This window comes from Entelurus aequoreus, linkage group LG05 (assembly GCF_033978785.1).
Source record: "Entelurus aequoreus isolate RoL-2023_Sb linkage group LG05, RoL_Eaeq_v1.1, whole genome shotgun sequence".
Taxonomy (NCBI): Eukaryota; Metazoa; Chordata; class Actinopteri; order Syngnathiformes; family Syngnathidae; genus Entelurus; species Entelurus aequoreus.
In genome coordinates, this window is record NC_084735.1 from 3,117,736 (window position 1) to 3,145,056 (window position 27,321).

At 33.7% G+C, this 27,321-nt stretch overlaps 1 protein-coding gene across 1 annotated transcript in view; it reads left to right on the top strand.

Annotated features, from left to right (window-relative positions):
* The window catches only part of LOC133649544 (MAP3K7 C-terminal-like protein), a 30,329-nt gene extending 5,216 nt beyond the window's left edge, over positions 1–25,113 (top strand). The window contains exons 2-5 of the mRNA XM_062046136.1: positions 7,361–7,481; positions 13,903–13,961; positions 14,046–14,161; positions 24,647–25,113. Coding sequence (XP_061902120.1) covers positions 7,406–7,481; positions 13,903–13,961; positions 14,046–14,161; positions 24,647–24,827 — 432 coding nt within the window. The 5' untranslated portion in view covers positions 7,361–7,405 and the 3' untranslated portion in view covers positions 24,828–25,113. The remainder of the gene's footprint in view (positions 1–7,360; positions 7,482–13,902; positions 13,962–14,045; positions 14,162–24,646) is intronic.
* Positions 25,114–27,321: the final 2,208 nt, after the last annotated feature.

Consider the following 27,321-nt stretch of genomic DNA (forward strand, 5'->3'; position numbering starts at 1 on the left):
GGCGTCCATGAAAAAGACGGCGCTTAGACGGCAGCATATGTTGCTCCAAAAGCTGTATGTACCTTTCAGCATTAATGGTGCCTTCACAGATGTGTAAGTTACCCATGTCTTGGGCACTAATACACCCCCATACCATCACACATGCTGCCTTTTACACTTTGCGTGGATAACAGTCTGGATGGTTCGCTTCCCCTTTGGTCCGGATGACACGATGTCGAATATTTCCAAAAAAAATTTGAAACGTGGACTTGTCAGACCACAGAACACTTTTCCACTTTGCATGAGTCCATCTTAGATGATCTCGGGCCCAGAGAAGCCGGCGGCGTTTCTGGGTGTTGTTGATAAATGGCTTTCGCTTTGCATAGTAGAGCTTTAACTTGCACTGACAGATGTAGCGACCAACTGTATTTAGTTTGAACATCAAAAATTTGCAAATCATTGTATTCCGTTTGTATTTACATCTAACACAATTTCCCAACTCATATTTAAACGGGGTTTGTATAATTGATAGATCTGAAGTTGATTGAGAGATTTAAGCATTGAAAGTAAAAAGTACAACTTTTAACACTTTTATGAGTGGGACCCTTTTGGATCCCCAAGAATTTGAGTGGTATTTTATTCAAATCTGTCATTGCTCAAAAATAATAATAATATGAATTATTGACATATTTAAGTCTCCAGTTACAAAACCCAAAGCCGGTGAAGTTGTCAAGTTGTGTAAATGGTAAATAAAAACTGAATACAATGATTGGCAAATCCTTTTCCACTTATATTCAATTGATTAGACTGCAAAGACAAGATACTTCATGTTCACACTGAGAAACTTTTTGGCAAATAATCATGAACTTGGAATTTAATGGCAGCAACACATTGCAAAAAAGTTGTCAGAGGGGCATTTTTACCAATGTGTTACATGGCCTTTCCTTTTAACAACACTCAGTGAAGGTTTGGGAACTGAGGAGACACATTTTTGAAGTGGAATTATTTCCCATTCTTGCTTGATGACTCTGGGGCCGCGTTGGGGTAAAACAATTTGGCTGGGGGCCGCACTATATATATATATATATATATATATATATATATATATATATATATATATATATATATTAGGGATGTCCGATAGTGGCTTTTTGCCGATATCCGATATGCCGATATTGTCCAACTCTTTAATTACCGATACCGATATCAACCGATACCGATATCAACCGATATATACAGTCGTGGAATTAACACATTATTATGCCTAATTTGGACAACCAGGACTGGTGAAGATAAGGTACTTTTTTAAAAAAATGAATCAAATAAAATAAGATAAATAAATTAAAAACATTTTCTTGAATACAAAAGAAAGTAAAACAATATAAAAACAGTTACATAGAAACTAGTAATGAATGAGAATGAGTAAAATGAAGTGTTAAAGGTTAGTACTATTAGTGGAGCAGCAGCACGCACAATCATGTGTGCTTACGGACTGTATCCCTTGCAGACTGTATTGATATATATTGATACATAATGTAGGAAGCAGAATATTAATAACAGAAAGAAATGGGGGGAGGGAGGTTTTTTGGGTTGGTGCACTAATTGTAAGTGTATCTTGTGTTTTTATGTGGATTTAATAAAAAAAAAAAAAAAAAGCCGATACTGATAATAAAAAAACGATACCGACAATTTCCGATATTACATTTTAACGCATTTATCGGCCGATAATATTGGACATCTCTAATATATATATATATATATATATATATATATATATATATATATATATATATATATATATATATATATATATATATATATATATATATATATATATATATATATGCATATATATATATATATGTGTATATGTATATGTGTATATATATGTATATGTGTATATATGTGTATATATCTATATGTGTATATATGTATATGTGTCTATATGTGTCTATATGTGTGTAAGTATATATATATATATATATATATATATATATATATATATATATATATATATATATATATATATATATATATATATATATATATATATATATATACACTACCGTTCAAAAGTTTGTGGTTACATGTAAATGTCCTTATTTTTGAAGGAAAAGCACTGTACTTTTCAATGAAGATAACTTTAAACTAGTCTTAACTTTACAGAAATACACTCTATACATTGCTAATGTGGTAAATGACTATTCTAGCTGCAAATGTCTGCTTTTTGGTGCAATATCTACATAGGTGTATAGAGGCCCATTTCCAGCAACTATCACTCCAGTGTTCTAATGGTACAATGTGTTTGCTCATTGGCTCAGAAGGCTAATTGATGATTAGAAAACCCTTGTGCAATCATGTTCACACATCTGAAAACACTTTAGCTCGTTACAGAAGCTACAAAACTGACCTTCCTTGGAGCAGATTGAGTTTCTGGAGCATCACATTTGTGGGGTCAATTAAACGCTCAAAATGGCCAGAAAAAGAGAACTTTCATCTGAAACTCCACAGTCTATTCTTCTTCTTAGAAATGAAGGCTATTCCACTAAATTGTTTGGGTGACCCCAAACTTTTGAACGGTAGTGTATATATATATATATATATATATATATATATATATATATATATATATATATATATATATATATATATATATATATATATATATATATATTTTCCTCGCGCACTAATTGACTTAAAGAGCGCACTTGCTGCATGTCACGTCATCGATGGTAAAATGCATTTTTAGACAATATGATTTGCCTGACTGGCTAGGAGACGCTAGAAAATGGACTGGTAAGGACAAATTTAAAAAAAAAAATAATACAAAAAATATATATATATATATATATATTTTATTTATTTATTTTTTTTAAACTTGGGACTTCCCGCGGGCCGGATTTTGGACGCTGGGGAGGCCGTATCCGGCCCGCAGTTTGGGGACCCCTGATGTACAGCTTAAGTTGTTCAACAGTCCGGGGGTCTCCGTTGTGCTATTTTAGGCTTCATAATGCACCACACATTTTCAATGGGAGACAGGTCTGGACTACAGGCAGGCCAGTCTAGTACCCGCACTCTTTTACTGCGAAGCCACGTTGATGTAACACGTGGCTCGGCATTGTCTTGCTGAAATAAGCAGGGGCGTCCATGGTAACGTTGCTTGGATGCCAACATATGTTGCTCCAAAAGCTGTATGTACCTTTCAGCATTAATGGTGCCTTCACAGATGTGTAAGTTACCCATGTCTTGGCCACTAATACACCCCCATACCATCACACATGCTGCCTTTTACACTTTGCGCCTACACCAGGGGTCACCAACGTGGTGCCCGCGGGCACCAGGTAGCCCGTAAGGACCAGATGAGTAGCCCGCCGGCCTGTTCTAAAAATAGCTCAAATAGCAGCACTTACCAGTGAGCTGCCTCTATTTTTTAAATTGTATTTATTTACTAGCAAGCTGGTCTCGCTTTGCCCGACATTTTTAATTCTAAGAGAGACAAAACTCAAATAGAATTTGAAAATCCAAGAAAATATTTGAAAGACTTGGTCTTCACTTGCTTAAATAAATTCATTAATTTTTTTACTTTGCTTCTTATAACTTTCAGAATGACAATTTTAGAGAAAAAATACAACCTTAAAAATGATTTTAGGATTTTTAAACACATATACCTTTTTACCTTTTAAATTCCTTCCTCTTCTTTCCTGACAATTTAAATCAATGTTCAAGTAAATTTATTTTTTTTATTATAAAGAATAATAAATACATTTTAATTTAATTCTTCATTTTAGCTTCTGTTTTTTCGACGAAGAATATTTGTGAAATATTTCTTCAAACTTATTATGATTAAAATTCAAAAAAAATATTCTGGCAAATCTAGAAAATCTATAGAATCAAATTTAAATCTTATTTCAAAGTCTTTTGAATTTCTTTTAACATTTTTGTTCTGGAAAATATAGAAGAAATAATTATTTGTCTTTGTTAGAAATATAGCTTGGTCCAATTTGTTATATATTCTAACAAAGTGCAGATTGGATTTTAACCTATTTAAAACATGTCATCAAAATTCTAAAATTAATCTTGATCAGGAAAAATTACTAATGATGTTCCATAAATTATTTTTTAAATTTTTTCAAAAAGATTCGAATTTGTTAGTTTTTCTCCTCTTTTTTGCGGTTGAATTTTGAATTTTAAAGAGTCGAAATTGAAAATAAACTATGTTTCAAAATGTAATTGTCATTTTTTTCGTGTTTTCTCCTCTTTTAAACCATTCAATTAAGTGTAAATATCATTAATTATTAATAATAACATAGAGTTAAAGGTAAATTGAGCAAATTGGCTATTTCTGGCAATTTATTGAAGTGTGTATCAAACTGGTAGCCCTTCGCATTAATCACTACCCAAGAAGTAGCTCTTGCTTTCAAAAAGGTTGCTGACCCCTGGACTAGAACAATCCGGATGGTTCTTTTCCTCTTTGGCGACGTCCACAGTTTCTAAAAACAATTTGAAATGTGGACTCGTCAGACCACGGAACACTTTTCTACTTTGCATCAATCCATCTTGGATGCGCTGGGGCCCAGCGAAGCCGGCGACGTTTCTGGGTGTTGTTGATAAATGGCTTTGGCTTCGCATAGTGGAGTTTTAACTTGCACTTACAGATGTAGCGACCAACTGTCGTTACGGACAGTGGGGTTTCTGAAGTGTTCCTGAGCCCATGTGGTGATATCCTTTACACACTGATGTGGCTTTTTGACGCAGTACCGCCTGAGGTATCCAAGGTCCGTCATATCATGGCTTACGTGCAGTGATTTCTCCAGATTCTCTGGTGATATTGCGGGGCGTAGATGGTGAAATCCCTAAATTCCTTGCAATAGCTGGTTGAGAAATGTCGTTCTTAGACAATTTGCTCAGGCATTTGTTGACAAAGTGGTGACCCTCGCCCCGTCCTTGTTTGGAAGCTGCTTTTATACCCAATCATGGCACCCACCTGTTCCCAATTAGCCTGTCCACCTGTGGGATGTTCCAAATAAGTGTTGGATGAGCATTCCTCAACTTTCCCCGTCTTTTTTGCCACTCGTGCCAGCTTTTTTTGAAGCACGTTGCAGGCGTCAAATTCCAAATGAGCTAATATTTGCAAATATAACCAAGTTTTCCAGTGTGAACATGAAATATCTTGTCTTTGCAGTCTATTCAATTGAATATAAGTTGAAAAGGATCAGCAAATCTGTGTATTCTGTTTTTATTTACTATATTGCTTTTGGGTTTTGTGGTTAAACATTTCAACATTATTATTTTGGGGGGGAAAGCTTGCATATTTTGTGTGTTTGCCATTAAAAAAAAGGGTTTTCTTTGACAAAAAGGGCAAAATGAATATTTTTGACTTATTTTGACTAGGGATGTCCGATAATGGCTTTTTGCCGATATCCGACATTCCGATATTGTCCAACTCTTTAATTACCGATACCAATATCAACCGATACCGATATCAACCGATATATGCAGTCGTGGAATTAACACATTATTATGCCTAATTTGGACAACCAGGTATGGTGAAGATAAGGTACTTTAAAAAAAAAAAAAAAAAAATAAGATAACTAAATTAAAAACATTTTCTTGAATAAAAAAGAAAGTAAAACAATATAAGAACAGTTACATAGAAAAAAATAAAATAAAAAATATAAAAAACCGATACAGATAATAAAAAACCGATACCGATATCAACCGATATATACAGTCGTGGAATTAACACATTATTATGCCTAATTTGGACAACCAGGTATGGTGAAGATAAGGTACTTTAAAAAATTAAAAATAATAATAAGATAACTGAATTAAAAACATTTTCTTGAATAAAAAAGAAAGTAAAACAATATAAAAACAGTTACATAGAAACTAGTAATGAATGAAAATGTTGTCAAATGAAGTGTTAAAGGTTAGTACTATTAGTGGAGCAGCAGCACGCACAATCATGTGTGCTTACGGACTGCATCCCTTGCAGACTGTATTGATATATATTGTTAATATTAATAACTGTATCCCTTGCAGACTGTATTGATATATATTGATATATAATGTAGGAAGCAGAATATTGATAACAGAAAGAAATGGGGGGAGGGAGGTTTTTTGGGTTGGTGCACTAATTGTAAGTGTATCTTGTGTTTTTTATGTTGATTTGATAAAATAAAAATAAAAAAAATAAACCGATACAGATAATAAAAAAACGATACCGATATCAACCGATATATGCAGTCGTGGAATTAACACATTATTATGCCTAATTTGGACAACCAGGTATGGTGAAGATAAGGTACTTTTTAAAAAAATGAATCAAATAAAATAAGATAAATAAATTAAAAACATTTTCTTAAATAAAAAAGAAAGTAAAACAATATAAAAACAGTTACATAGAAACTAGTAATGAATGAAAATGAGTCAAATTAACTGTTAAAGGTTAGTACTATTAGTGGAGCAGCAGCACGCACAATCATGTGTGCTTACGGACTGTATCCCTTGCAGACTGTATTGATATACATTGATATATAATGTAGGAAGCAGAATATTGATAACAGAAAGAAATGGGGGGGGGGGGGGGGGGGTTTATGGGTTGGTGCACTAATTGTAAGTGTATCTTGTGTTTTTTATGTGGATTTAATAAAAAAAATAAAAAAATAAAAAAAATACACCGATACAGATAATAAAAAAACCGATACCGATATCAACCGATATATGCAGTTGTGGAATTAACACATTATTATGCCTAATTTGGACAACCAGGTATGGTGAAGATAAGGTACTTTTTAAAAAATAATAATAATAAAATAAGATAACTAAATTAAAAACATTTTCTTGAATAAAAAAGAAAGTAAAACAATATAAAAACAGTTACATAGAAACTAGTAATGAATGAAAATGAGTAACATTAAGTGTTAAAGGTTAGTACTATTAGTGGAGCAGCAGCACGCACAATCATGTGTGCTTACGGACTGTATCCCTTGCAGACTGTATTGATATATATTGATATATAATGTAGGAAGCAGAATATTGATAACAGAAAGAAATGGGGGGAGGGAGGTTTTTTGGGTTGGTGCACTAATTGTAAGTGTATCTTGTGTTTTTTATGTTGATTTAATTAAAAAAAAACACACAAAAAAATGATACAGATAATTAAAAAAAACGATACCGATAATTTCCGATATTACATTTTAACGCATTTATCGGCATCCCTAATTTTGACAAATAAACCTGAAGTTGAGCTCGAGATTTAAGCGTTTATAATAATAACAAATTATATAAGACTTATTTAAAAAATGTTTTTTGACTATTATTGTGTTGTTTTTGAAAATGAGAAATATCAAAATGGTCGACGCATGTTTCGACTTTTCAGTGCGCGGCCCTCAGTGGACAAAAGTTAGGACACCCCCGGGGTTAAATGATCACGTCAGCCAGACGAGTGTCTCCTGATACACCTGAAGTCCGGATCTCCTTCAGCCTTGACGGCACATCAGGTACACACACACACACACACACACACACACACACACACACACACACACACACACACACACACACACACACACACACACACACACACACACACACACACACAGCTGTCGCCCACTATATCAAAATGCTGATAACAACTTATTTTAGGTTGATCATTTAAGACCGCCCAAAGCCTTCAGGCCTCCTCTCGCTGTCTTTCCAGTATGTGTGGAAAGCATGCACAGCATTCTTCTCACCAAAATGGACCACTCATGCACCCCACGGACCCCCCCCCCCCAACCCCCACCCCCCCCACCCCCCCCATCCCCACCCCACCCCCGCCACTTCAAATGCATTCATTCTTCATGTGAGACAGGTGTTCCCTCTATTTCTGTACGCTACAAACTGGGCGCCCTCAAAGCTCCATTGTGACATCACCGCTCTAAAAGTGCATTATAAATCTAAAGTTGTTATTATTATTTTTAATATCGGATCACTGCAGAGTTTTCCAGCATTATTATCCAATTTTTTATGTGCTTATTTAGATCTTTTTAATGACGTGTTTGTCAAAGTTTTGACAGAGTTAAACTGACACATGAAACGTGACACATTTTGGGTGTTGCGTCGACCAGCGTTCCTCCAATGGGGAATTCAAATTGCTTTTTATGGCAATAAGCTGATGTTTGTATTCAATCAACAGGCAGTAATTGGTATTTTGTGGTTTATTCTCCAAGCTCAGAGGACAAACGTGAGACCAATCTAGCACACCAGCGTTCCCCAGCCCGGTCCAGATCGTCCCGTGATCTTCCCTCTGTCCCTCGCCCCCACTCCCTTTGTTTAGACTACTCCGAGTTATCTCTACCAGGTGGCAGTAGAGGGTTGAATATCTTAAAATGTGTTCTGTGGCAATTGCAACTTTGACCAAAGCGTCAGTTGCTATGTAGAGCGGCGCTTTCCATCATTTTCAGCAGACTGCATTGCAAAATGATTCACCCCCCCCCCCCAATATTAGCATGCTAACTTATTATTAGGTCCCTAAACTTTTTCACTTGAGGGCCGCATTGGGTTAAAAAAAATGTGGGCTATATTTAGATATGTATATACATTAGGTCAGGAAAAAACACAGAGGCTATTTCATCCATACAAGCCTGTTTTGCAGGTTTCTCTGCTCTTCAGGGGCTTTCCTAATTTTACGTTTTTTTTTTGTCTAATTCAGCAGCCACACACTTTACAGACATAAAACTTGCTATTTGAAACATGCTAACTGTGTGCATGTTTATGTTTGGGTGCTAGCATGCTAATTAGCATAATGCTAATTAGCATGCTAACTTATTATTAGGTCCCTAAACTTTTTCCCCCGGGGGCCGCATTGGGTTAAAACATTTTGGGCTGTATTTAAATATATATATATATATATATATGTTAGGTCAGGAAAACACACAGAGGCTATTTCATCCCTACAAGCCTGTTTTGCAGGTTTCTCTGCTCTTCAGGGGATTTCCTAATTTTACGCTTTTTTTTGTCTAATTCCGCAGCCATACACTTTACAGTCGTGTAACTTGGTGTTTGAAACATGCTAATTGCGTGCATGTTTATGTTTGCATGCTAGCATGCTAATTAGCATGAAGCTAATTAGCATTGTAGCTAATTTCCTCCGTTTAAACCTAAAAATCATGGCTTTTGACACTTTGCACGGTCTTAGAAGTTTGCTAACCTTTCCTACGTTAGCATGCTAGCATTAGGATAGCATGCTATTTAGCATAATGCTAATTAGCATTTTAGCTCATTTCCTTCATTCAAACCTAAAAATCGTAGCTTTTGACACTTTGCGCTGTCTTAGAAGTTTGCTAACCTTTCCTACGCTATCATGCTAACATTAGGATAACATGCTAATTAGCATGATGCTAATTAGCATTGTAGCTAAATTCCTTCGTTTAAACCCAAAAATCATGGTTTCTGATATTTGATACTAAAGTATGTTAATTTATCTTATGTTAGCATGCAAATGTTAGCATGCTAACTTATAATGCTAGCATTTTAGTTAATGTCATTTGTTTAAACCTAAAAATCGTGGCTTTTGACACTTTGCGCAGTCTTAGAAGTTTGCTAACCTTTCCTACGTTATCATGCTAACATTAATATAGCATGCTAATTAGCATAATGCAAATTAGCATTGTAGCTAAATTCCTTCGTTTAAACCTAAAAATCATGGCTTTTTATATTTGATACTAAAGTATGTTGATTTATCTTATGTTAGCATGCAAATGTTAGCATGCTAACTTATTATGCTAGCATTTTAGCTAATGTCATTGGTTTAAACCTAAAAATCGTGACTTTTGACACTTTGCGCGGTCTTAGAAGTTTGCTAACCTTTCCTACGTTATCGTGCAAACATTAGGATAGCATGCTAATTAGCATAATGCTAATTAGCATTGTAGCTAATTTCCTTCATTTAAACCTTAAAATCATGGCTTTTGATATTTGATAGTAAAGTATGTTAATTTAATTTATGTTAGCATGCAAATGTTAGCATGCTAACTTATTATGCTAGCATTTTAGCTAATGTCCTTTGTTTAAACCTAAAAATCGTGGCTTTTGACACTTTGCGCGGTCTTAGAAGTTTGCTAACCTGTCCTACGTTATCATGCTAACGTTAGGATAGCATGCTAATTAGCATAATGCTAATTAGCATTTTAGCTAATTTCCTTCCTTTAAACCTAAAAATCATGGCTTTTGATACCTGACCTGTTGTCATGCTTATATTAGCATATCTACTTCGGTCTAGCCTTTTCAGACACTTAGTTTCCTTCTAGACTCCACAGGGTGCAGGTCTGGGCTCCACACCCGCTGTGCTTTCACTCCCGTAGCGGAATGCATGACACAATCCAGAACATTGTGGTCGTCTGCCGGCATGCGTGACGAGTGTCCGCCACTGACGGGCTCTCTGGCAGGATGTTTTCTGCGGGGTCAAGTTCGCCGTTCAGCTTTTAGAGCCCGGACCTATTTTTACGAGCGCTGGTGCTGAGGAGATCCCTCAGCCGACTTCTGGCTCCGTTCGGTCTCCCCTCCTCGCCCGTCCTGTCCAGAAGTGACCCGGTTCTTGTCCCGAGTCGCTCCAACCTGAAGCGGCAGAAGGGTTTTATTATTAACGTCCGCGATTGCCGCAGGCCGTTTTTAGCCGGTTGCGTCATGCCAGGGTGAGGAATTACTGGCGAGGCACGTAGGGCCGCCTGTTCGATTCCCTCTCTGCTCGTACGTGCGCTCTTGTTAGCTCGCTGTTCACACTGACGGGACACTTCATTAGGAACACCCCTTTTGAGGCCACAGTTGGGTTCGTTTTTGTGTCATGCTAACAGTTAGCATGACACATGCTAACACTTTTTCCAGCCTGTTTTTCAGCCGTACCCCCCCCCCCCCCAGAGTCACATAACTTGGCATGCCATTGTCAGTATGCTAGCATGCTATTGTTAGCGTGCCAACTTTTTCAAATAATTTTACAAACTTAGAGCTCAGAGTCACATAACTTGGTAGTTACCACGTGCCTACTGTTAGCATGCTAACATTAGCGTGCAAATCTTTTAAGCCAACTTTTCAGCCGTACACATAACTTGGGACTTGACATTTGCTAACAGTTAGCATGCCGTCGTCAGTATGCTAGCACGCTATCAATAGAATGCTAACATGTTTAGATACTTTTACAAGCTTACAGCTCAGAGTCATATAACTTGGTAGTTAACACATGCTAACTGTTAGCATGCCAACATTAACATGCTAACCTTTTAGGCCAATTTTTCAGCCCTACACCTCAGTCTCGTAACTTGGTACTTGACATTTGCTAACTGTTAGCATCCTAAGATTTTTTAGATAATTTTACAAGCTTAGAGCTCAGAGTCGTATATAACTTAGTAGTTAACACATGCTAACTGTTAGCATGCTAACATTAGCGTGCAAATCTTTTAAGCCAACTTTTCAGCCGTACACATAACTTGGGACTTGACATTTGCTAACAGTTAGCATGCCGTCGTCAGTATGCTAGCACGCTATCAATAGAATGCTAACATGTTTAGATACTTTTACAAGCTTACAGCTCAGAGTCATATAACTTGGTAGTTAACACATGCTAACTGCTAGCATGCCGACATTAACGTGCTAACCTTTTAGGCCAATTTTTCAGCCCTACACCTCAGTCTCGTAACTTGGTACTTGACGTTTGCTAACTGTTAGCATGCTAAGATTTTTTTGATAATTTAACAAGCTTACAGCTCAGTCTTATAAACTTGGTAGTTAACACATGCTAACTGTTAGCATGCCAACATTAACGTGCTAACATTTCATGCCAATTTTTCAGCCATTCACCTCAGTCTCATAACTTGGTACTTGACATTTGCTAACTGTTAGCATGCTAAGATTTGTAGATAATTTTACAAGCTTACAGCTCAGAGTCGTATAACTTGGCACTTAACAAATGCTAACTGTTAGCATGCCAACATTAACGTGCTAACATTTCATGCCAATTTTTCAGCCATTCACCTCAGTCTCATAACTTGGTACTTGACATTTGCTAACTGTTAGCATCCTAAGATTTTTTTAGATAATTTTACAAGCTTACAGCTCAGAGTCGTATATAACTTAGTAGTTAACACATGCTAACTGTTAGCATGCTAACATTAGCGTGCAAATCTTTTAAGCCAACTTTTCAGCCGTACACATAACTTGGGACTTGACATTTGCTAACAGTTAGCATGCCGTCATCAGTATGCTAGCACGCTATCAATAGAATGCTAACATGTTTAGATAATTTTACAAGCTTACAGCTCAGAGTCATATAACTTGGTAGTTAAAACATGCTAACTGTTAGCATGCCAACATTAACGTGCTAACCTTTTAGGCCAATTTTTCAGCCCTACACCTCAGTCTCATAACTTGGTACTTGACATTTGCTAACTGTTAGCATGCTAAGATTTGTAGATAATTTTACAAGCTTACAGCTCAGAGTCGTATAACTTGGCACTTAACAAATGCTAACTGTTAGCATGCCAACATTAACGTGCTAACATTTCATGCCAATTTTTCAGCCATTCACCTCAGTCTCATAACTTGGTACCTGACATTTGCTAACGGTTAGCATCCTAAGATTTTTTTAGATAATTTTACAAGCTTACATCTCAGAGTCGTATATAACTTAGTAGTTAACACATGCTAACTGTTAGCATGCTAACATTAGCGTGCAAATCTTTTAAGCCAACTTTTCAGCCGTACACATAACTTGGGACTTGACATTTGCTAACAGTTAGCATGCCGTCGTCAGTATGCTAGCACGCTATCAATAGAATGCTAACATGTTTAGATACTTTTACAAGCTTACAGCTCAGAGTCATATAACTTGGTAGTTAACACATGCTAACTGTTAGCATGCCGACATTAACGTGCTAACCTTTTAGGCCAATTTTTCAGCCCTACACCTCAGTCTCGTAACTTGGTACTTGACGTTTGCTATCTGTTAGCATGCTAAGATTTTTTGATAATTTAACAAGCTTACAGCTTAAGTCTTATAAACTTGGTAGTTAACACATGCTAACTGTTAGCATACCAACATTAACGTGCTAACATTTCATGCCAATTTTTCAGCCATTCACCTCAGTCTCATAACTTGGTACTTGACACTTGCTAACTGTTAGCATCCTAAGATTTTTTAGATCATTTTACAAGCTTACAGCTCAGAGTCGTATATAACTTAGTAGTTAACACATGCTAACTGTTAGCATGCTAACATTAGCGTGCAAATCTTTTAAGCCAATTTTTCAGCCGTACACTTTAGGGTCTCAGAACTTGGTACTTGACATTTGCTAAATGTTAGCAAGACATTGTCAGTATGTTAGCATGCTATAACTAGCATGCTAACATGCTTAGATCATTTTACAAGCTTACAGCTCAGAGTCATATTATTTGGTAGTCAACACATGCTAACTGTTAGCATGCCAACATTAACGGGCAAACATTTTAGGCCAATTTTTCAGCCGTACACCTCAGTCTCATAACTTGGTACCTGACATTTGCTAACTGTTAGCATGCTAAGGTTTTTAGATAATTTTACAAGCTTACAGCTTAGTTAACACATGCTAACTGTTAGCATGCCAACATTAACGTGCTAACATTTTATGCCAATTTTTCAGCCGTACACTTTAGAGTCTCAGAACTTGGTACTTGACATTTGCTAACTGATAGCATGCCATTGTCAGTATGTTAGCATGCTATCATTAGCATGCTAGCATGTTTAGATAATTAGATAAGTTGCTAACTGTTAGCATGCTAAGATTTGTAGATAATTTTACAAGCTTACAGCCCAGTCTTATAACTTGGATGTTAGCGCATGCTAACCGTTAGCATGCTAACATTAACGTGCAAATATTTGTGATCTTGACATATGGGTGTTGTTGTTGACAGATGCACAAAATGCGGATGAACTCTCTCAGACTTTCCCCGATGTGGAACAGCGACTGCAGGTAGCATGTCCACGCACGGTCATTAGCCAAATGCTACCGTTGGGATTTTTACGATTTGAGTGTTTTTTGTCTTGCGCCGAGCAGCCGGTGGCTCCGTGCGTGTCCCTGAAAGAGAGCGTGCACGTGTACAAGGAACACTGCAGGATGGCCCGGGAGTTCCACCAAGTCAAGCACGACATCGCCGTTCTGGAGGAGCGCAAGTAAATCAACATTTCGCACAGTTAGCATTTTGGCTATGATCAAAATTGTTGCTTAGAAGTATAATTAATTAATGTAGGTTAAAAAAAAAAAAAAAGTTAGCATGCTAACCTTTGCCTGCTAACGTATTACACTAGCATTTTAGCTAACAAAATGTTTTTATTTTTTATTTTAAAATTAAGCTAACACAATGCTAACGTTAGCATGCTAACTTTTAATACTAGCTTTTTTTGCTCAGTTTATTTGTTTAAACCTAAACTCCATGGACTTTGATACTTGGCACCCTCTTAGAAGCATGCTAACTTTGCTTATTTTGTTTTGCTAATTTTAGCGTGCTAACGTTCGATGCAAGTATTTTAGCAAAATTGTATTCATTTAAACATAAAATTCACAGATTTTGAGACTTCTATCCGTCTTGCAATTTATGCTAGCATTTTTGCTAATTTTATTCATTTAAACCTAAAATACATTCATTTTGATACTTGGCACCCTCTTAGAAGTATGATAAATTTGCATATTTTATTTTGCTAATTTTAGCGTGCTAATGTTTTATGCAAGTATCTTAGCGAATAGTATGATAGCATTTTTGCTAATTTAATTCATTTAAACCTAAAATACATTAGTTTTGATACTTGTCACCTTCTTAGAAGTATGCTAACTTTTCTTATTTTATCTTGCAAACTTTAGCATGCTAACATTTTATGCAAGTATTTTAGCAAATTTTATGATAGCATTTTTGCTAATTTTATTCATTTAAACCTAAAATACATTCATTTTGAACTTAGCACCCTCTTAGAAGTATGATAACTTTGCATATTTTGTTTTGCTAATTTTAGCGTGCTAATGTTTTATTCAAGTATTTTAGTGAATTGTATGATAGCATTTTTGCTAATTTAATTCATTTAAACCTAAAATACATTAGTTTTGATACTTGGCATCCTCTTAGAAGTATGCTAACTTTGCTTATTTTATCTTGCTAACTTTAGCATGCTAATGTTTTATGCAAGTATTTTAGCAAATTTTATGCTAGCAATTTTGCTAATTTTATTCATTTATTAAACCTAAAATACATTAATTTTGATACTTGGCACCCTCTTAGAAGTATGCTAACTTTGCTTATTTGATCTTGCTAATTTTAGCGTGCTAACGTTTTATGCAAGTATTTTAGCAAATTTTATGATAGCATTTCTGCAAATGTTATTCGTCTAAACCTAAAATTTATGAATTTTGAAACTTGGCACCTTCTTAGAAGTATGCTAACTTTTCGTATTTTATCTTGCTAACTTTAGCATGCTAAAATTTTATGCAAGTATTTTAGCAAATTTTATGCTAGCATTTTTGCTAATTTTATTCATTCAAACCTAAAATATATTAGTTTTGATACTTGGCATCCTCTTAGAAATATGCTAACTTTGCTAATTGTATCTTGCTAACTTTAGGATGCTAACATTTTATGCAAGTATTTTATCAAATTTTATGCTAGCATTTTTGCTAATCTTATTCATTTATTAAACCTAAAATACATTAACTTTGATACTTGGCACCCTCTTAGAAGTATGCTAACTTTGCTTATTTTATCTTGCTAAGTTTAGCGTGCTAATGTTTTATACAAGTATTTTAGCAAATTGTATGCTAGCATTTTTGCTAATTTTATCCATTTAAACCTAAAATACATTAATTTTGATACTTGGCACCCTCTTAGAAGTATACTAACTTTGCTTATTTGATCTTGCTAATTTTAGCGTGCTAACGTTTTATGCAAGTATTTGAGCAAATTTTATGATAGCATTTCTGCAAATGTTATTCGTCTAAACCTAAAATTTATGAATTTTGAAACTTGGCACCTTCTTAGAAGTATGCTAACTTTTCGTATTTTATCTTGCTAACTTTAGCATGCTAAAATTTTATGCAAGTATTTTAGCAAATTTTATGCTAGCATTTTTGCTAATTTTATTCATTCAAACCTAAAATACATTAGTTTTGATACTTGGCATCCTCTTAGAAATATGCTAACTTTGCTTATTGTAACTTGCTAACTTTAGGATGCTAACGTTTTATGCAAGTATTTTATCAAATTTTATGCTAGCATTTTTGCTAATCTTATTCATTTATTAAACCTAAAATACATTAACTTTGATACTTGGCACCCTCTTAGAAGTATGCTAACTTTGCTTTTTTTATCTTGCTAATTTTAGCGTGCTAATGTTTTATACAAGTATTTTAGCAAATTGTATGCTAGCATTTTTGCTAATTTTATCCATTTAAACCTAAAATACATTAATTTTGATACTTGGCACCCTCTTAGAAGTATGCTAACTTTGCTTATTTTGTTTTGCCAATTTTAGCGTGCTAACGTTCGATGCAAGTATTTTAGCAAATTGTATTCATTTAAACATAAAATTCACAGATTTTGAGACTTCTATCCGTCTTGCAATTATGCCTACTCTTCCGATGATAAAAACCTAACTTTAGCATGCTAACATTTTATGCTAACATTTTAGCAAATTTTATACATTTGAAACCAAAAAAATAATGGCTTTTGGTACTTAGCGTCATCATAAAATTATGCTAACACAATGCTAATGTTAGCATGCTAACTTTTTAATACTAGCTTTTTTGCTCAGTTTAATTGTTTAAACCTAAACTTCATGGATTTTGATACTTGGCACCCTGTTAGAATTATGCTAACTTTTTTATCTTACTAACTTTAGCGTGCTAATGTTTTATGCAAGTATTTTAGCAAATTTTATGATAGCATTTTTGCTGAAAAAAAAAAAAGTTTAACCCAAAACTCATGGAATTTTATACTTGGCACCTTCTTAGAAGTATGCTGACTTTTCTGATTTAATCATGCTAATGTTAGTATGCAATTTTTTTATGCTAGCATTTTTGCTAATTTTATTCATTTAAACCTAAAATACATTAATTTTGATACTATAATTTTGATTGATTTTGGCACCTTCTTAGAAGTATGTTAACTTTTCTGATTGAATCATGTTAAAGTTAGCATGCTAACATTTTATGATAGCATTTTTGCTAATGTTATTCGTTTAAACCTCAAATTAATTAATTTTGATACTTGGCACCTTCATAGAAGTATGCTGACTTTTCTGATTTTATCATGCTAATTTTAGCAAGCTAATCTTTTATTTATTTTATTTTTTTATTTTATCTTGCTAACTTTAGCATGCTAACGTTTTTTGCAAGTATTTTAGCAAATTTTATGCTAGCATTTTTGTTAATTTTATTCATTTAAACCTAAAATACATTCATTTTGATACTTGGCACCCTCTTAGAAGTATGATAACTTTGCATATTTTATTTTGCTAATTTTAGCGTGCTAATGTTTTATGCAAGTATTTTAGCGAATTGTATGATGTGAAGTGAATTAAGTGAATTACATTTATATAGCGCTTTTTCTCAAGTGACTCAAAGCGCTTTACATAGTGAAACCCAATATCTAAGTTACATTTATACCAGTGTGGGTGGCACTGGGAGCAGGTGGGTAAAGTGTCTTGCCCAAGGACACAACGGCAGTGACTAGGATGGCGGAAGCGGGGATCGAACCTGCAACCCTCAAGTTGCTGGCACGGCCGCTCTACCAACCGAGCTATACCGCCCCTGATAGCATTTTTGCTAATTTAATTCATTTAAACCTAAAATACATTAGTTTTGATACTTGGCATCCTTTTAGAAGTATGCTAACTTTGCTTATTTTATCTTGCTAACTTTAGCATGCTAATGTTTTATGCAAGTATTTTAGCAAATTTTATGGTAGCATTTTTGCTAATTTCATTCATTTAAACCTAAAATAAATTCATTTTGATACTTGGCACCCTCTCAGAAGTAGGATAACTTTGCATATTTTATTTTGCTAATTTTAGCGTGCTAATGTTTTATGCAAGTATTTTAGCAAATTGTATGATAGCATTTTTGCTAATTTAATTCATTTAAACCTAAAATACATTAGTTTTGATACTTGGCATCCTCTTAGAAATATGCTAACTTTTCTTATTTTATCTTGCAAACTTTAGCATGCTAACGTTTTATGCAAGTATTTTAGCAAATTTTATGGTAGCATTTTTGCTAATTTTATTCATTTAAACCTAAAATACATTAATTTTTATACTTGGCACCCTGTTAGAAGTATGCTAACTTTGCTTATTTGATCTTGCTAATTTTAGCGTGCTAACGTTTTATGCAAGTATTTTAGCAAATTTTATGATAGCATTTCTGCAAATGTTATTAGTCTAAACCTAAAATTTATGAATTTTGAAACTTGGCACCTTCTTAGAAGTATGCTAACTTTTCGTATTTTATCTTGCTAACTTTAGCACGCTAAAATTTTATGCAAGTATTTTAGCAAATTTTATGCTAGCATTTTTGCTAATTTTATTCATTCAAACCTAAAATATATTAGTTTTGATACTTGGCATCCTCTTAGAAATATGCTAACTTTGCTTATTGTATCTTGCTAACTTTAGGATGCTAACGTTTTATGCAAGTATTTTATCAAATTTTATGCTAGCATTTTTGCTAATCTTATTCATTTATTAAACCTAAAATACATTAACTTTGATACTTGGCACCCTCTTAGAAGTATGCTAACTTTGCTTATTTTATCTTGCTAATTTTAGCGTGCTAATGTTTTATACAAGTATTTTAGCAAATAGCATGCTAGCATTTTTGCTAATTTTATCCATTTAAACCTAAAATACATTAATTTTGATACTTGGCACCCTCTTAGAAGTATGCTAACTTTGCTTATTTTATTTTGCTAATTTTAGCGTGCTAATGTTCGATGCAAGTATTTTAGCAAAATTGTATTCATTTAAACATAAAATTCACAGATTTTGAGACTTCTATCCGTCTTGCAATTATGCCTACTCTTCCGATGATAAAAACCTAACTTTAGCATGCTAACATTTTATCCTAACATTTTAGCAAATTTTATACATTTGAAACCAAAAAAATAATGGCTTTTGGTACTTAGCGTCATCTTAAAATTATGCTAACACAATGCTAATGTTAGCATGCTAACTTTTTAATACTAGCTTTTTTGCTCAGTTTAATTGTTTAAACCTAAACTTCATGGATTTTGATACTTGGCACCCTGTTAGAATTATGCTAACTTTTTTTATCTTACTAACTTTAGCGTGCTAATGTTTTATGTAAGTATTTTAGCAAATTTTATGATAGCATTTTTGCTGAAAAAAAAAAAAGTTTAACCCAAAACTCATGGAATTTTATACTTGGCACCTTCTTAGAAGTATGCTGACTTTTCTGATGTAATCATGCTAATGTTAGTATGCTATTTTTTTATGCTAGCATTTTTGCTAATTTTATTCATTTAAACCTAAAATACATACATTTTGATACTTGGCACCTTCTTAGAAGTATGCTAACTTTTCTGATTGTGTCATATTAACGTTAGCATGCTAATGATTTATGCAAGTATTTTAGCCAATTTTATGATAGCATTTTTGCTATAAAAAAAAAGTTTAACCCAAAACTCATGGAATTTTATACTTGGCACCTTCTTAGAAGTATGCTGACTTTTCTGATGTAATCATGCTAATGTTAGTATGCTATTTTTTATGCTAGCATTTTTGCTAATTTTATTCATTTAAACCTAAAATACATTAATTTTGATACTATAATTTTGATTGATTTTGGCACCTTCTTAGAAGTATGTTAACTTTTCTGATTGTATCATGTTAAAGTTAGCATGCTAACATTTTATGATAGCATTTTTGCTAATGTTATTCGTTTAAACCTAAAATTAATGAATTTTGATACTTGGCACCTTCTTAGAAGTATGCTGACTTTTCTGATTTTATCATGCTAATGTTAGCAAGCTAATCTTTTATTTATGTTATTTTTTTATTTTATCTTGCTAACTTTAGCATGCTAACGTTTTTTGCAAGTATTTTAGCAAATTTTATGCTAGCATTTTTGCTAATTTTATTCATTTAAACCTAAAATACATTCATTTTGATACTTGGCACCCTCTTAGAAGTATGATAACTTTGCATATTTTATTTTGCTAATATTAGCGTGCTAATGTTTTATGCAAGTATTTTAGTAAATTGTATTATAGCATTTTTGCTAATTTAATTCATTTAAACCTTATATACATTAGTTTTGATACTAGGCACCCTCTTAGAAGTATGCTAACTTTGCTTATTTTATATTGCTAATTTTAGCGTGCTAACGTTTTATGCAAGTATTTTAGCAAATTTTATGATAGCATTTCTGCAAATGTTATTCGTCTAAACCTAAAATTAATTAATTTTATACTTGGCTGTTTCTTAGAAGTATGCTGACTTTTCAGATTTTATCATGCTAACGTTAGTATGCTAATTTTTTATGCTGGCATTTTTGCTAATTTTATTCATTTAAACCTACAATTTATGGATTTTGATACTTGGCACCTTCTTAGAAATATGCTAACTTTTCGGATTGTACCATGCTAACGTTAGCATGTTAATGGTTTATGCCAGCATTTTTTCAAATGTTATTTGTTTAAACCTAAAATTTGCGGATTTTGATACTTGGCACCTTCTTAGAAGTATGCTAACTTTTCTGATTTTATCATGCTAACGTTAGTATGCTAATTTTTTATGCCAGCATTTTTGCTAATTTGATTCAAATATATAAAATACATTAATTTTGATACTTGGCACCTTCTAAGAAATATGCTAACTTTTCTGATTGTATCATTATAAGTTAGCATGCTAATATTTTATGCTATCATTTCTGCAAATGTTATTCGTTTAAACCTAAAATTTATGGATTTTGATACTTGGCACCTTCTTAGTAGTATGCTAAATTTTCTGATTTCATCATGCTAATGTTAGTATGCAATTTTTTTATGCTAGCATTTTTGCTAATTTGATTCATTTAAACCTAAAATACATACATTTTGATACTTGGCACCGTCTTAGAAATATGCTAACTTTTCTGATTGTGTCATGCTAACGTTAGCATGTCAATGGTTTATGCCAGCATTTTTTCAAATGTTATTTGTTTAAACTTAAAATTTATGGATTTTGATACTTGGCACCTTCTTAGAAGTATGCTAACTTTTCTGATTTTATCATGCTAACATTAGTATGCTAATTTTTTATGCTAGCATTTTTACTAATTTGATTCATTTAAACATAAAATACATACATTTTGATACTTGGCACCTTCTAAGAAGTATGCTAACTTTTCTGATTGTATCACGCTAAAATTAGCATGCTAATATTTTATGCTGTCATTTCTGCAAATGTTATTCGTTTAAACCTAAAATTTATGGATTTTGATACTTGGCACCTTCTTAGAAGTATGCTAACTTTTCTGATTTTATCATGCTAACATTAGTATGCTAATTTTTTATGCTAGCATTTTTACTAATTTGATTCATTTAAACCTAAAATACATACATTTTGATACTTGGCACCTTCTAAGAAGTATGCTAACTTTTCTGATTGTATCACGCTAAAATTAGCATGCTAATATTTTATGCTATCATTTCTGCAAATGTTATTCGTTTAAACCTAAAATTTATGGATTTTGATACTTGGCACCTTCTTAGAAGTATGCTAACTTTTCTGATTTTATCATGCTAACATTAGTATGCTAATTTTTTATGCTAGCATTTTTACTAATTGGATTAATTTAAACCTAAAATACATTAATTTTGAAACTTGGCACCTTCTAAGAAGTATGCTAACTTTTCTGATTGTATCATGCTAAAGTTAGCATGCTAATATTTTATGCTATCATTTCTGCAAATGTTATTCGTTTAAACCTAAAATTTATGGATTTTGATACTTGGCACCTTCTTAGAAGTATGCTAACTTTTCAGATTTGTTTCCATGCTAATGTGTTATACTAACATGTTTGTAAATTTTACTCGTTCAAACATAAAATTCATGTATTTTGATACTTGGCACCTTCTTGGGAGTATCCCAACTTTTCCGATCGCATCATGCTAACTTTAGCATGCTAACGTTTTATGCTAGCATGTTTGCAAATTCAATTCGTTTTTAAACCTAAAAATTACGGAGTTTGATACTTGGCACCTACTTAGAAGTATGCTAACTTTTCTGATTGTATCATGTTAAAGTTAGCATGCTAATATGTTATGCTATCATTTCTGCAAATGTTATTCGTTTAAACCTAAAATTTATGGATTTTGATACTTGGCACCTTCTTAGTAGTATGCTAAATTTTCTGATTTTATCATGCCAACGTTAGTATGCAATTTTTTTATGCTAGCATTTTTGCTAATTTGATTCATTTAAACCTAAAATACATACATTTTGATACTTGGCACCGTCTTAGAAATATGCTAACTTTTCTGATTGTGTCATGCTAACGTTAGCATGTCAATGGTTTATGCCAGCATTTTTTCAAATGTTATTTGTTTAAACTTAAAATTTATGGATTTTGATACTTGGCACCTTCTTAGAAGTATGCTAACTTTTCTGATTTTATCATGCTAACATTAGTATGCTAATTTTTTATGCTAGCATTTTTACTAATTGGATTCATTTAAACCTAAAATACATTAATTTTGAAACTTGGCACCTTCTAAGAAGTATGCTAACTTTTCTGATTGTATCATGCTAAAGTTAGCATGCTAATATTTTATGCTATCATTTCTGCAAATGTTATTCGTTTAAACCTAAAATTTATGGATTTTGATACTTGGCACCTTCTTAGAAGTATGCTAACTTTTCTGATTTTATCATGCTAACATTAGTATGCTAATTTTTTATGCTAGCATTTTTACTAATTTGATTCATTTGAACCTAAAATACATAAATTTTGATACTTGGCACCGTCTTAGAAATATGCTAACTTTTCTGATTGTGTCATGCTAATGTTAGCATGTCAATGGTTTATGCCAGCATTTTTTCAAATGTTATTTGTTTAAACTTAAAATTCATGGATTTTGATACTTGGCACCTTCCTAGAAGTATGCTAACTTTTCAGATTTTATCATGCTAACATTAGTATGCTAATTTTTTATGCTAGCATTTTTACTAATTGGATTCATTTAAACCTAAAATACATTCATTTTGAAACTTGGCACCTTCTAAGAAGTATGCTAACTTTTCTGATTGAATCATGCTAAAGTTAGCATGCTAATATGTTATGATATCATTTCTGCAAATGTTATTCGTTTAAACCTAAAATTTATGGATTTTGATACTTGGCACCTTCTTAGAAGTATGCTAACTTTTCAGATTTTTTTTCCATGCTAATGTGTTATACTACCATGTTTGTCAATTTTACTCGTTCAAACATAAAATTCATGGATTTTGATACTTGGCACCTTCTTGGGAGTATCCCAACTTTTCCGATCGCATCATGCTAACTTTAGCATGCTAACGTTTTATGCTAGCATGTTTGCAAATTCAATTCGTTTTTAAACCTAAAAATTACGGAGTTTGATACTTGGCACCTACTTAGAAGTATGCTAACTTTTCGGATGTTGTCATGCTAACGTTGGCATGTGTTGCGTCGGACCAGTTCTTCCTCCAAGGGAGTTTAAGTTACTGGTCAATCCCAAGTTCTTTTGGATGACATATATGCTGAGTAAAAAGGATCACCAGGACAGAGTAGGAATATCATCAAGTTTTACTGAAAATTTCCGGAGAACAACCCAGACCAATACATTCATACCGGCTTCCTAAGTAGTTCTGACCCTCAAACTGAATAGCCCACTTCTTACACAGAAAGGAAGCCCCCACCTGTCCGGAAAGGAACACGGCCTCATTGTTCCACTAAAGATAAGACAAAGGGGAGTAGTCCATCTCCTACAGTGCAAACCTTCAAGGTCACACACATAGTTTACTGGACAATTTCCCACAAATTTCTGTGTGAGTTCCCTAGTTATTTATTTGTCGGCACAACAAATATACAAAAGCCTGTTTGCACGTTCGATGACTTAGAATAATGACTGTGAGAGAGGAAAAAGTGTCGACACGCTTCAAACGTACACAAATAGCACAATCTGTCATCTCGATGTAAACAAACGACAAGCGACACACCCCGCTCCCATCGAAGTCTTTTAATAGACACACACGTTATTTATTTACAGTACACTGTAACTTGACACACACACACACACACACACACACACACACACACACACACACACACACACACACACACACACACAGTTGTTCAGTCAAAGTCCAGGAAGTTGACTCCGCCCCCTTCGTGACTCATTCCGACTGCGAGGAGGCTGTAAAGGTAAACAATGCACTTTTGCTATCCGCCACGTAGCGTGTCATACCCGTCGAAGCGGGCCGGCCCAAGAAAAAGCAGCCCGAGCGTGACTCAGGGCTTTCGGCGGGAATGCGGCGGGTCCTGCTCGTCGAGTGTGCTACCCAAAAAAAAAGCAACCCGACTAGTCGGGGCTTGTAGTCGGTCCTTCGCTGTTGGCGTGCACGCTAACAGGCTCCTCCCCCTCCCCCGGCGGTCAGGTGTCGGCTGCTGGCCGAGCTGGTGGAGGACGAGAAGGTGGCCCTGGAGATCGCCCGCCTGGAGGAGGAGTCCCGCCGCCTGGCGGAGGAGAACCGCACGCTGGTGACGGCCCACGAGGAGAGCGCCCGGCAGCTGCGGAGGCTCGGCGTGGGCGGGTGGAGGAGGCCCGACTCCTCGTGACCTTTAACCCACCCTCCCCACACCCCTCCGGGAGATTCCGACCCCGACATCCAGCAGAGAAACTGTTCGAGCCGCACGCTGGCTGATATTTCCCCCGGTTGTGTTTGTGGCGTTGCCGTGACGACGTCCTCCTGGAAGTTACTTCTTTCAAAGGCTCATTTCTGCAAAAACATACGAGTTCCACCGCAAAATTTCAAGTCTTTTTATACCGAATAAAAAGAAAAACCGTACCACTGCTATTTTTACAGCAAAAGTGAGCTTCCATTTTCAAATTTTCCGTTTTTTTTTTTTTAGTGTGTTACTGCAATTTTTGCACCGACATCGCTTTTATTTTGAAGGATAAAATTGCCTCTTTTTTTTAATTTATTTTTTTACCATTAATTCTATCATTTAACAGCGAATTATTGTAAAATTAGAAGAAAAAAACAAACAAAAAATAAAGTAGAACTGTTGTTTTTATGGTGAAATTCTGGGAACAAAAGGGGAAAAAATCATAATAATAATAATTTAATAAGTAAATCAGAAAAAAATATGAGTTGCCTTTTTTTTGCTCTCTTTTTTTTTTAATGTGTTTATTGTGTTTTTAGCCACACAATTGACAAGAACAGTCAAACATCAAATGCTTTTCTTATTTCCCCCACCCCCAACAAGTGATAAAAAAAAGAAAAAAAATCATAACAATGAATAATAATAATAATAATAATAATAATAATAATAATAATAATAATAATAATAAAAATATATTAAAAAAATATGAGTTGCCCGTTTTTGTTTTGTTTTTTGTTTGTTTGTGTTTTTAGCCACAAAAGTGACAGGAACAGTCAAACACATCAAATGCTTTTCTTTCCTCCCTACCCCCAACAAGTAACACAAAAAAAAATCATAATAATAAATAATAATTAAATAAATAAATAAATCAGACAAAAGACAAGCTCCCATTTTTTAATTTTTTTTTTGTATGTTTGTTTGTTTTTAAACATTTGTTTATTGTGTTTTAGCCACCAAATTGACAGGAACAGTCAAACGCATCAAATGCTTTTATTTCCCCCGCCCCACAAGTAAAAAGAAACAAAATCATAATAATAATTAATAATAACTAAATAAGTAAATCAGAAAAAAAAATATGAGTTGCCTTTTTTTTCTCTCTTTTTTTTAAATGTGTTTATTGTGTTTTTAGCCACACAATTGACAGGAACAGTCAAACATCAAATGCGTTTCTTATTTCCCCCACCCCCAACAAGTGACAAAAAAAATAAATAATAATAACAATAAATAACAATAATAATAAAGAAAATATTAAAAAAATATGAGTTGCCCGTTTTTTGTTGTTGTTTTGTTTTGTTTTTTGTTTGTTTGGGTTTTAAGCCACAAAAGTGACAGGAACAGTCAAACACATCAAATGCTTTTCTTTCCTCCCTACCCCCAACAAGTAACAAAAAAAAATAAATTAAATAAGTAAATCAGAAAAAAGACCAGCTGCAGTTTTTTTTGTTGGTTTGTTTGTTTTTAAACATTTCTTTATTGTGTTTTAGCCACAAAAATGACAGGAACAGTCCAACACATCAAATGCTTTTATTTCCCCCACCCCACAAGTAAAAAGAAACAAAATCATAATAATGATTAATAATAACTAAATAAGTAAATCAGGAAAAAAATATGAGTTGCCCTTTTTTTGTTTGTTTGTTTATTGTGTTTTTAGCCACAAAATTGACAGGAACAGTCAAACACATCAAATGTTTTCTTTTCCCCTAACCCCCAACAAGTGACAAAAAAAAAAAAAAATCATAACAATAAATAACAATAATAATAAAGAAAATATAAAAAAATATGAGTTGCCCGTTTTTTGTTGTTGTTTTGTTTTGTTCTTTGTTTGTTTGTGTTTTAAGCCACAAAAGTGACAGGAACAGTCAAACACATCAAATGCTTTTCTTTCCTCCCTACCCACAACAAGTAACACAAAAAAAAACGTAATAATAAATAATAATCAAATAAATAAATAAATCAGAAAAAAGACAAGCTCCCGTTTTTTTTTTGTATGTTTGTTTGTTTTTAAACATTTGTTTATTGTGTTTTAGCCACAAAATTGACAGGAACAGTCAAACGCATCAAATGCTTTTCTTATCTCCCCACCCCAACAAGTAACAAAAAAAAAATAATTAAATAAGTAAATCAGAAAAAAGACAAGCTGCAGTTTTTTTTGTTGGTTTGTTTGTTTTTAAACATTTCTTTATTGTGTTTTTAGATACAAAAATTACAGGAACAGTCCAACACATCAAATGCTTTTATTTCCCCCACCCCACAAGTAACAAAAAAAAAGAAACAAAATCATAATAATAATTATGAATAAATAAATAAGTAAATTAGGAAAAAAATATGAGTTGCCTTTTTTTTTCTGTCTTTTTTAAAAATGTGTTTATTGTGTTTTTAGCCACACAATTGACAGGAACAGTCAAACATCAAATGCTTTTCTTATTTCCCCCACCCCCAACAAGTG